The sequence below is a fragment of the Eschrichtius robustus genome, chromosome 2 (genome assembly GCF_028021215.1).
Source record: "Eschrichtius robustus isolate mEscRob2 chromosome 2, mEscRob2.pri, whole genome shotgun sequence".
NCBI lineage: Eukaryota > Metazoa > Chordata > Mammalia > Artiodactyla > Eschrichtiidae > Eschrichtius > Eschrichtius robustus.
The window spans coordinates 178,773,008-178,783,384 of record NC_090825.1 but is presented as its reverse complement, the minus strand read 5'-3'; the positions used below and the strand labels follow the sequence as shown (position 1 = coordinate 178,783,384).

The 10,377-nt window shown below is 67.5% G+C and overlaps 1 protein-coding gene across 4 annotated transcripts; it reads left to right on the top strand.

Annotated features, from left to right (window-relative positions):
- Positions 1-249: 249 nt before the first annotated feature.
- MIDN (midnolin) lies at positions 250-9,667 on the top strand. 4 transcript variants are annotated; one of them, XM_068537411.1, is made up of 9 exons: positions 250-361; positions 1,571-2,205; positions 3,249-3,336; positions 3,523-3,585; positions 5,566-5,694; positions 5,778-6,083; positions 6,240-6,384; positions 6,614-6,859; positions 7,594-9,667. In XM_068537411.1, exons 2-9 carry the CDS (start codon positions 1,973-1,975, stop codon positions 7,869-7,871), a joined length of 1,488 nt encoding a protein of 495 aa, XP_068393512.1. In that variant the 5' UTR covers positions 250-361; positions 1,571-1,972; the 3' UTR covers positions 7,872-9,667. The 4 variants fall into 4 exon arrangements, with proteins under 4 accessions (XP_068393512.1, XP_068393511.1, XP_068393514.1 ...); XM_068537410.1 differs by having other exon boundaries at positions 251-361; positions 6,237-6,384; XM_068537413.1 differs by lacking the exon at positions 5,566-5,694 and having other exon boundaries at positions 252-361.
- Positions 9,668-10,377: the final 710 nt, after the last annotated feature.

Sequence of the window (10,377 nt, the reverse complement as noted above, 5' to 3'; positions counted from 1 at the left end):
CACGGGCCGGAGTGCGGGTGCGCCCGAGTCGTCAACGCGGCCGACCGTGACCCCGGGTTTGTAGCATTCAAGGAGCGCCACCCCCTCCCCGTTTAAAATGCGAGATTTAGGGGGCGGGTGGCCCAGGCCCGACGGCGCCCCAGGGCCCTGGCCGGCCGGCAGGCAGGGGCGGGGGCCGGCCTGCGTCACCGCCTGCCCGGCCCCCCCGCCTCCTGGCCGCCCAAACTCCACCCCGAGGGAAGGCGGCGCGGATAAAGGCTCGGGGGCCGCCCGCTCGGCCCCAGACCGGCTCCGCCACCACGCACTCGGCCCGGACGTGGGTACACTCAGGACAGTTGAGACTTCGGACTTGCCTCTCCCGGTGAGTGGGGGGCGGGACCTCGCGGGCCGAGGAAGGAGGTTCCCACTCTAGACTCTTGAGGGTGCCCCACTTTTCTTTGTTCTTTGAGCAGGCAGGGTTGAAAGGTGTCTCCAGCCCTGGGAAGCCCCCCGGGACGTGGAGTGGGAGGCACTCGTCGCAGCCAGCAGAGCCCGGGAGGGACCTCTGCCCCCGCCCCGCCCCGCCCCGCCCCTCGGGCACTCCCCCTCCCCGAGAGTGACCTTGAGCTAGTTGCCTTTCCGGCCTCAGTTTCCCCGACTGTGAGGCCCCATTCTCCTGACTTGGAGGCTTCATGCTCCTAGCGAGGCTCCCACAACGCCCGCAGTCCCGTCGGACTGCCCCCTGTCCCTGGCGGCCTCGGCGACCCCTCCCCGGGTCTCTGGGCAGCGCTCCCGGGTGGAGCCGGCAGAGGGCGCGCCGGCGCTGCTGACTCACCGCAGCCCGCAGCGGCGCGCGCGGGCGCAGCCGGGGACGCCGCGTCACGTCACGGCTCGGGCGGGCGCGAGTCGGGAAGCGGGCCCGGCCCGCGGGACGGGGGTGGGACGCGAGGTGGCACCGGCGCGGGAGGGCCTCTCCGGCACCGGCCACGTCACCGGGGTGCAGGCCCCGCCCGCAGCGCCACCCCTTGCCGGGGCTTCACGCCTCACGGGTGGGGGGCGCCCCGGACCGACCCTCCCGCGAGCCCCCCAGCCTGGGCTCGGCCACGAGGCGCGGGGACTGCGTCCAGCTTCCGCTCGCGGCGGCTTCCCGGACCGGCGCTGGGGGGAAGGCCCCGGCTTCCTGCTCCCTCGGCGCGGAGCCACTGCCCTCCCCCACGGCGCGCCGCCCTAAGCCTGCGTCCCGCGCCCCCCGGGCCGGGCCGCCCGCCCTTTGTTGCGGGCCCGGGCCTTATGAATGGCCGCGGCGGGGCGGGGGCGCGGAGGCGGGCCAGAGCGGCGCCGGCTCCGCCCCCGCCGCGCTCCGCTTGGCCGCCGGGACAGGGGCGGAGCGAGGGGCGGGTCCTCGCGGCCACGTGGGGCGGTGCCGCGGGGGCTCCCATTGGCCGGCCCGTGTGGCCGACTGGGCGTTCGGCGCGCGCTGATTGGTCGGCGCGAGCCGGCGGAGTAAGTAGTGAATGGGAGGGGGCGGCGGCCCCGCCCCTCGGAACGTTGATACATTATAACTTTTTTTTCTTGTTACTTTCACCCCCAGATCCTCCGGCGGCGGCGGCGGCGGCGGCGGCGGCTGTTGCTAAGGGAGGGGACGCGCGGGGAAGCTCGGCCCGAGCGGCAGACGGCACTGAGCGCGGCCGGCTGAGCGGCGCCCCCTCCTCCGGGACCCTTCCCCGCGCCTGCCGCCCTTGAAAGGAGCTGAGAGTGTAGTCCCCACCCAGGAAGGTGCCCCGACGAGCCGACGCGACCCCGGAGCGCCACTCGGATTTTTGATTCCTGATTCGCCTTCCGCTCCTGGGACCTTCTCGAAGGGGAAGCGCGCTGCCCCCCGCCCTCAGGGGCCCCGAGGACCCCTGTTTGGGAAGCCCCCCCCGCCCTGCCCGGAGGCGCGGCAAGAATTGGCGGCGCCCCGCGGACTCCAGCCCCACAGCGTGGGCCGGGGATGGAGCCGCAGCCCGGCGGCGCCCGGAGCTGCCGGCGCGGTGCCCCCGGCGGTGCCTGCGACCTGGGCCCGGCGGCCGAGACGGCGCCCATGAGCCTGGCCATCCACAGCACGACGGGCACCCGCTACGAGCTGTCGGTGCCCCCCGACGAGACGGTGGAGGGGCTGCGCAAGCGGCTGTCCCAACGCCTCAAAGTGCCCAAGGAGCGCCTGGCGCTGCTCCACAAAGACACGTAGGTACCGCGCGCCCCCAGCCCCCGCGCCCCCCGGGCCCGCCGCCCCCTCGGGCCCCGGCCCCGGGGCGGGAACAAAGAGCGCGCCGCTTGGGGAAGGAAGGGGGCGGCCAGACGGGGGGCGGGGGCGCGCCGCGCGCTCTCGGGCGCCCTCTGCTCGGCCCTGCCAGTCTTGGCCTCCTCCTCCACCCGGGGTCGCTGCACAAAGGCGGCTGCGAGGGCGCCTCGGGTCGGGCTTAGGCGGCGTCCCCCACCGGAAGGCAGGAGTCCCGGGCGGCGCGGGGGTCCCAGCTACGGGGGTGGGGGGCGCGGCGGCTGCCTCCTCTGCCTGCGACCCGCCGGCTTCCGCATCTGCTCGGCGGCCCTCTCTGCGTCTGGCTGCCTCTCCCCCCACTTGCGTCTCTCTGCCCCCCTTTGTTCTCGCCACCAAGCGCTTCCCGCAGTCTCCCCCTCCCCCCCCCCGCCATTTAAATCGCCTCCAGGCCGGGGAGCCCTCCCTCCGCGGGCCTCCGGGGACACGCAGTGTCCATCCTCAGCGGAGGGGCCCCGGTGGGGGAGGGGCGGGAGGGGGAGGGTCTCCTTTGTCTGAGCGGCGGCCGCGGCGGCGGCCTGCGCCAGGGAGGGAGGAGGGAGGAGGGGAGGCCCGCCTGGCAAAGCCCGGAAAGGCTAAGCGCTTGGCCCGCAGGGACAACCCAGGTCCCGGTGGTTGAATTACAGGGGGGCGGCCTCAGGGCGGGGGGAGGGTGCCAAGGGGCTCGCTGGGCCTAGATGGTGAAAACGTGCCTCGCTGAGGCGCAGAGGGAGTGCCCCCAGTCCAGAGTTGGGGTTCCTTGGAAGAAGGGGTCTGCACCGTCAGCAGAGGCTCCCAGGGTCTGACCTCAACCCCGTACACACTCAGGGCTCTGTATCTGGAGACCAGGAAGGGGTGGGGGTGAGGGACTCCTGTCTCTACCCCACGAGCCCAGCCCTCCCCCGCGGACTCCGCTTCCGAGCCCCTGCCTTGTCTCCGTGTAGCCTCACCCTCTTCCTTCCTCCCCACTCAGCCGGCTCAGTTCGGGGAAGCTGCAGGAGTTCGGCGTGGGGGATGGCAGCAAGCTGACGCTCGTGCCCACCGTGGAGGCGGGCCTCATGGTAAATTGCTGGGGCAGTGCGCCCCGAGGCCCTACACTGACAGGCAGTCCCCTCCCCTGCGAGCACAGTCCCTATCACACACTGGACCCCTTCCCCTCAGGACCACCCACCCCACCCATCAAGCGGGGCCCTCCCAACCCCGGTGCTCGGGTGCGCGCTCAGGGTCTTTTCTTCCTCTCTCTGTAGTCTCAGGCCTCCAGGCCAGAACAGTCTGTGATGCAGGCCCTCGAGAGCTTGACTGAGACCCAGGTAAGACCCGCGCCGGCCCCCTCCTGGCCCTTGGGGGCAGCAGGCCCAGTGCCTGGCCACTCTGGAGAGCCTGGGGGTTGTTTGTGCTCCCAGCAGGCCTGTGAGGAGGGGAGGGGACGCGCCGCTCCGCCTTCGTGCCAGCTTGGCCTGGTCACCCAGCTTCCTATTCCTTCTCCCCGCCCCCCCAGCACTCACCACCTGACCTTGAGAGCCTTCTCTCCCACGGTGGCCGCTATGGGGGAGGGGGCCTAGCTTTCACAAGCCTGCCTGCGGGGTGACCTTGGCCCATGCTCCCACACCACCGGGCCTGCATCCCCAGCCCCACCAGCTTTGCCGAGGCGCTCTCCCCCCGCCCCACTGCGGTTTCCCCAGAGCAACCTTTTTAACATTTCTGATGGGGGGGGGAGGGATGGGACTGGGTGATACTTTTTCCGCCTTCTGTGACCCCATTGCGAGGGGTGTGGAGTCACTCCTCCTCCTCCTCCCTCTGCTCTTTGTTCTCTGCCCCAAAAGGGGGAGGGGGAGGGGGCGCCCAGCCCCCGGGACCAGCACAGCCCAGACAGGATGTTAGGAAAATATTTAGTAAGCGCCCGGGAGGGCAATGAGGAGGAAGGCTGGGCCTGGCCCACACTGGGTTCCCGGTTTTGTTGCAGCTTTTTTCTTTTTTCTTTCCCCCTCCTTTCCTCATTTTTCTGGCAGCAGGGCCCTCCTCCCAGGAGGGTGACACAGGCCTCAGCTATCCTCCCGCTGCCAGGGTGGGGGTGGCAGGTCCCCGGCCTCCCCGGCTGGGCTGGGCTGGCCCCCGGCCTCAGGAACCTGCTCAGCGGCTTCCCTTCCTCCTGCCCTGAGGCCCTCGCCCCCTCCCGGCGTGTAGCATCCTGCCCTCACCAGCCGCCTGGCGCGGAGGAGGAGGAGGGGACCCAGGAGCTGGGTGGTCTGCCGTCAGGAGGAGCAGTGGGGTGGCGGGAGAGCCAGGGTCCCTGGAGCCGGGTGGGGCTGGCGTGTGCTTTCCTGGGGCAAATGTGAACTGAGCTCCCTGCTTCTGGGGGTGCTGTGGTTGGCAGGGGGCCCCTGGGCGTGTTTGGTTCACATCCGCCGCAGGGTGTCTACGTCAGGAGGGAGATGGGAGGCGCTGGGCGGAGTGACTGGGCTCCCAGAGCTGCTTCTCCGCCTGGCACCGAGTCATGCCTGCCCGTTCACCCTCCCCTGGGAGGAAGTTGCAGGGTGGAGTGGGGGGGACACCCCAGCTGCTCTTGGGAAGTCACCCCAGGCCCTTCCTGCAAAGGGCATCTCTGGGGCTGTGGAGGGCGTGTGCACAAGGACTGTGGGGTAGGGGCTGCGCTCGGCCTGCCTCCTTTGCCTTCTCCCCACGGCCCCCAAGCAGGGAAGGTTACGCCAGCCGCTGCCAGCAGGGAGGGGGTGGTTCTGAGTCATCGCGGCCTGTGTCACTTCTCAGAAACCTCCGCCCCCCCCCCGCCCCATCCCGGCCCCGGGGAGAGCGCAGCACTGGCCAGGGTTCAGTGCAGATGGGGGTAGTATGCACCCCTCGCCCACTGCGAAGGGGCTGCCAGATTGGAGGTTCACGTTTGAATGGGCTGTGTTGAGGCCCTGGGAGACTCGGGCCCCAGGGAACCGGTCAGGGCCCCCTCAGTGCCCGCAGAGGCAACGCCTCCTCCTCAGCCTCCGCCCCGCCCAGCACAGATAAATATTTATCTTGAGAAAGCAAAGGTTAGGACAAGAATTTGTCCAGGAATTCCACCCACTCACTGCTCCAGTGGCTTAGCTGGGAGGGGGCCTGAGCTAGGCCCCTGCAGTGTTCACAGGCAAGAGAGGGTGGGGAAGAGGTGTGAGGAGAGGGTTCTTTGAGAGCAGTGATTGCTGGCTGGGCCCCGCCCCCTCTGGCCTCGGTTTCCCCTTGAAAGAACCAAGCTGGCCAGGGCGGGCCAGGCCCCCGTCTCACCCGCCTCTGTCCCCCCACAGCCCCCAGCGGCGCCCAGCCCGGGCCGGGCTGGCGGAGGCAGCTTCCGGAAATACCGATTCATTTTATTTAAGCATCCGTGGCACCGACAGGGACCCCAGAGCCCAGAGAGGGGCGGCGAGAGGCCCCAGGTCACGCAGCGCGGGGGGCCGGGCCGGGCCGGGCTGGGGGCACCGCAGGCTGGAGCCCTGGGCTGACGGGCCGCTCTCTGCAGGTCAGTGACTTCTTGTCGGGCCGCTCACCGCTGACCCTGGCGCTGCGCGTTGGTGACCATATGATGTTCGTCCAGCTGCAGCTCGCAGCCCAGCACACCCCGCTGCAGCACCGCCACGTGCTGGCTGCCACCGCCGCTGCCACCCGTGGAGACCCCAGCGTGACCACCACCCCTGTGTCCTCTCCCTGCCGGCCAGTGTCCAGTGCCGCCCGCGTCCCCCCAGTGCCCACCAGCCCTGCGCCCGCATCCTCCCCTGTCACAGCCGGCTCTTTCCGCTCCCACTCGGCCTCTACCACCTGTCCCGAGGTGAGTCTGGGGAAGGACGTGGTGGGAGAACATCAGAGCCCCGGATACATCTTTTGCATCAAGGGCCATCCCTAGACCCTGGGCTGGTGCTGGTCTGGTGAGTGATCCCCTGACCCTGAACCCCAAAGCTCATGTGCCGCCCTCCCTCGTTAGCAGATGGACTGTTCTGCCCCTGCCAGCGCCGGTGCCAGCCCCACTTCCCCCACCGGGGGCAGCCCCACGTCCCGCTCCCGCAAACCTGGCGCAGTCATCGAGAGTTTCGTGAACCACGCCCCGGGGGTCTTCTCAGGGACCTTCTCTGGTAGGTATCGTGGCATGTCCCGCGAGCAGTCACATGAACCCACACCAGGGATGGGACACGCTCCCCGGGATCTCCACGCATGTGCCTGGCCATACAGCAGGCCACGCGTCCTCATGGGTGGGTGCGAGTGCCCGTGTCACCCAGGGGTTCCGCCTGCATATATGGGACCCAGGCACTGCTGAGGCTTCATGTCTACCACTGGGGTCCTCATCCACACCCCTTCCCACAGGTACACTGCACCCCAACTGCCAGGACAGCAGCGGGCGGCCGAGGCGGGACATCGGCACCATCCTGCAGATCCTCAACGACCTCCTGAGTGCCACGCGGCACTACCAGGGCATGCCCCCATCGCTGACCCAGCTGCGGTGCCACGCCCAGTGTGCCCCGGACCTCGTCCCCAAAACTACCTCCTGCGAGAAGCTGGCGGCCGCCGCCCCGGCCTCCCTGAGCCAGGCCCGCCTGTGCAAGCCCCCGGGTGAGTGTCCGCCCCCACCCCACCCCGTCCTGGGTCTCTCAAGGCCCCTCTGTGCGCCTCTCAGAGCAGCTGAGCCGATGGTGGCGGGGAGGGGGCCGCCAGCTGCCACTCGCCCTGCTCCGCAGGCGCGTGTAGAGAAGGGAGTGTGTGTGTTGGGGGCACACAGCATCTTTGTGCCCTCCGGGGGGGGATTCCATCCTCACTTCCTCCTCGCCCCCCTCCGGCACCTTCTCCAGATGGTGCGTGGGGCCTCTGTGAATGGGCCAGTCAGGCCGAGGAGGGGGTTAGCTTCCCCTCCCGCTCAAGGGCGGCCTGTGCCGCCCCGCCACTGCAGCGATCTGGTTATTCCGGACGCCTCCGGACTCCTGTAGAACCATGATGTGGGCCCCCAGGCCCCGTCTCAAAGGGGAAACCAAGGCACAGCCTGAGTCCTACCCTGGGTCGCAGAAACAGCCTAAAGTGTTCAAGCTCCAGCTCATTTTTATGCTAGCCGTGTCCCCAGCGCCTGGCTCAGGCCAGCCCTTGCCCTCATGGAGCTCACAGCCTGCTGGTCAGCAGACGTGGAATTAACGACCTAAAGGTTCAGCAGACCCTCTTGACCCACTCACTCACTGGAGGGAGTGTCCACGAGGGCTGGACTGGGCCTGATGCGCATCTGCTGGGGGTCCTCGCGTTTGGTTGGGGGTCTGGCCTCCAAGGGGCCCTCAGGGTCATGGTCACTGCCGCCTCTGCAGGGGACCGGCTGCGGCAGACGGAAAACCGAGCCACCCGCTGTAAGGTGGAGCGCCTGCAGCTGCTGCTTCAGCAGAAACGGCTCCGCAGAAAGGCCCGGCGCGACGCCCGGGGCCCCTACCACTGGCCGCCCAGCCGCAAGGCCGGCCGCAGCGACAGCACCGGCAGCGGGGGAGGCGGTGGCCCCAGTGAGGCGGCCGGCTTGGGCCTCGACTTCGAGGACGCCGTCTGGAAGCCAGAAGTGAACCCCGACATCAAGTCAGAGTTCGTGGTGGCCTAGGAACCCTGTCCCTCGCCCCAGCCCAGGGTGGCCCGTGAGCGTGGCCCCACGCGGGAGGGCCAGCAGCCGGCCGGTGCAGTGGGGCGCTTCCCCCTCCCGGTTACGCGGCCTTTTTTTTTTTTTTTTTTTTTGAAATTTCACTTCCTACCGTGGTTTTCCGAACTCTCCATGGACTTGGGTTCCTGCCTCCTCGGTTTGGCTCACACTCCCCGCCCCTCCCTCCATCTCCCATCCTCATCCCCGACCTGGCCGGGTCCCTCCCGCCCACCTTCCCAAGCTCCAAATATGTAGCAGTCTTTCCAGATGGTTGAGAGCGGAGACAAGGAAGCCGCCCCCCCCTTCCGTTCTGCCGCCCTCCCCACCCTTTTCAGGTTGAAGTCAAAAATGTAGATGCCTCATTATGCACTTTACAGACAGGGGAGGGGGCCGCGGAGAGGAGAGGCCCCCACCACAAACCCTGGCCCTAAAACAACTCGGCAGGTGCAACCTTGACCGCCAGGGTACTGTTTCTCTTCCACATCCGTACTCTTTTCTCTTCTTGGTCTCCTTTTCCATTTTCCTTTTTCCTGGAAAAGAAAAGAAAAGCCGTTTCAGGGGAGAGGCTGGCCAGAGCCTGCCTTGCAGTGTGGGCTGGGGTGCGGGGCGCGGGGGGGACCCTTTCCTGCCAGGAAAGGAGAGGGAGGGAGGGGAGGTGCCCGCCACCAGCCTGCACCCCGTCCACGCACTGTGCGACTTCCTTCAGCGCTACCCCACCGCCCCACCCCGTTTTTCTGAGCTTGGGGTATTTATAGACTATTAATTTTCTGACTGAGCCAATAGTGGTTGGGAATCTCTTGAAAAATACGGAGAGCAATGGCTGGGGGGGCGGGCTTGACGCCCCCAGCCCTCCTTCCCCACCCAACCTGAGGGATCTGGGCCCGTGGACTGTGTCTGGGGGCCCTCCGGCAGCTGGGAGGGGAGGGGAGGGGGTGCTGAGCTGTGAAACCCCAGGAGGGGCAACGCTGTGTAGCATTAACCCCTTTGGGGGGGTTCGCTGCTGGTCTAATTTGGACCCTCCCCACTCATGCCCATGCCCCAGGGGCATTCCCCAGGGCAGAGGGACAGACCTCCCCCCCCCTTACTGGGGCCATTTCAATGGGGGTGGAGGGTGTTTTTCATTCACTTTTATTTTTTACTGATAATGGAGATGTTTGGGCCCTGCCCCCCCACCTGTCAGTCTCGTCCTGGCTCCGCCCCTCTGCTGCGGAACACCCCTCTCCCTCTGCCTGCCCCTCCCTCCTAGATGAACCCCAGGTCCTCACCCTGCCCCCGGTTATGTTGTTTAAAGTTAATGGTTTCAGATGTGAACATCTTGTGTTAACTGTAGCTCTGTAAATTTTTTGTGGGGGGGTGGGCAGGGAGGGGTCAGAGGGTAGGGGTCAAGGATCTTTGTTTTTGTTTTCGTTTTTCCAAAAAAAAGAAAAAAAGAAAAAAAAGGGGCGGGTTTGTTTTTGAAGCGCTGTCTTGGATATCTATTTAATGTGTGTTCTGATGGGGGTTTTTTTTTAACGATTTTTAAATAACGTCTGTGCCTCCGCTGGTCTGAGGGTGGAGGCCCCAGGCAGGAACCGCCCACCCCTCTCTGCCCTCGCCAGGGCCCCCCCCCCCCAAGAAAGCATTACCCACCCTCGGGGGGTCGGGCTGTGGGGTGTCCCAGCACCTTGCGGGAGTTTCCTGTATGAAAACATGAAATTGGAAAAGAAAAAAGCCTACACAAACACCGTGATTGCAAGGAATAAACAGAAAATGAAACACGAGTGAACGTCCGGCCTGCTCGTCTCGGGGGGTGGGGTGGTCTTGGTTGTCACAGAGTGGGCTGAGTACGGTAGGGGGTGATCTGTCTCAGGAGGGTCGGGTTGGATGCTGGGGTAGCCCGCCACCCCAGGGAGTGGGAGGGGGAACGTGCTCCCAGGGCGCCCAGCGGGGGGAGGGGCGCGTCCCGGCACAGTTCCCACGCCCCCTCCCCGCCTTGGGGTGAGGGTGGGCAGGAAGCCGCCTGGCGGGGGAGGGAGGGGCCGGCCACTTCCCGGTACCCAAGGCCGGAAGTCCTGCAGGGTGTGGGCACGGGGCTGCCCGCTTGTGTGCCCTGGGTGGGGCCTCTCGGTTCTAGGCTCTAAAGTGGGCTGCAGGCGAGCCCAGGGACTCAGTCTCCAGGGAGACCTGGCCGCAGGCTCTGCGCCACGGTTTCCCCAGCCCCAGAAAGGGGGAAGCAGCTCCATCCGCCCGCCCACGCGTGGGGGGCCCAGCCTGAGGACCCCTGACCCGATCCCCACCCCTGGGGTATGGCGCCAGGCCCCCAGAGCACCCCCTCTCCCTCCCAGAGTCAAGCCAGGGCCTGGGCCTGGCGCTCGAGGCCTCCCGGTTTGGCTCCACCCCAGCCCTGCGTGGACTCCCTTCGGCCTGCCCGGCCTTGCATTCCAGCGCTCCCCATCCCTGACCATCGGGATTAAGCCCCCGGGCCGTGCCC

Excerpts from the sequence above, each read along its gene's own strand:
- MIDN (XM_068537410.1), top strand. The coding sequence starts at position 1,973 with ATGGAGCCGCAGCCCGGCGGCGCCCGGAGCTGCCGGCGCGGTGCCCCC. Across the intron at positions 2,206-3,248 it reads GCGCTGCTCCACAAAGACAC|CCGGCTCAGTTCGGGGAAGC; the intron begins GTAGGTACCGCG and ends CTCCCCACTCAG. Across the intron at positions 5,695-5,777 it reads GGGGCGGCGAGAGGCCCCAG|GTCAGTGACTTCTTGTCGGG; the intron begins GTCACGCAGCGC and ends CGCTCTCTGCAG.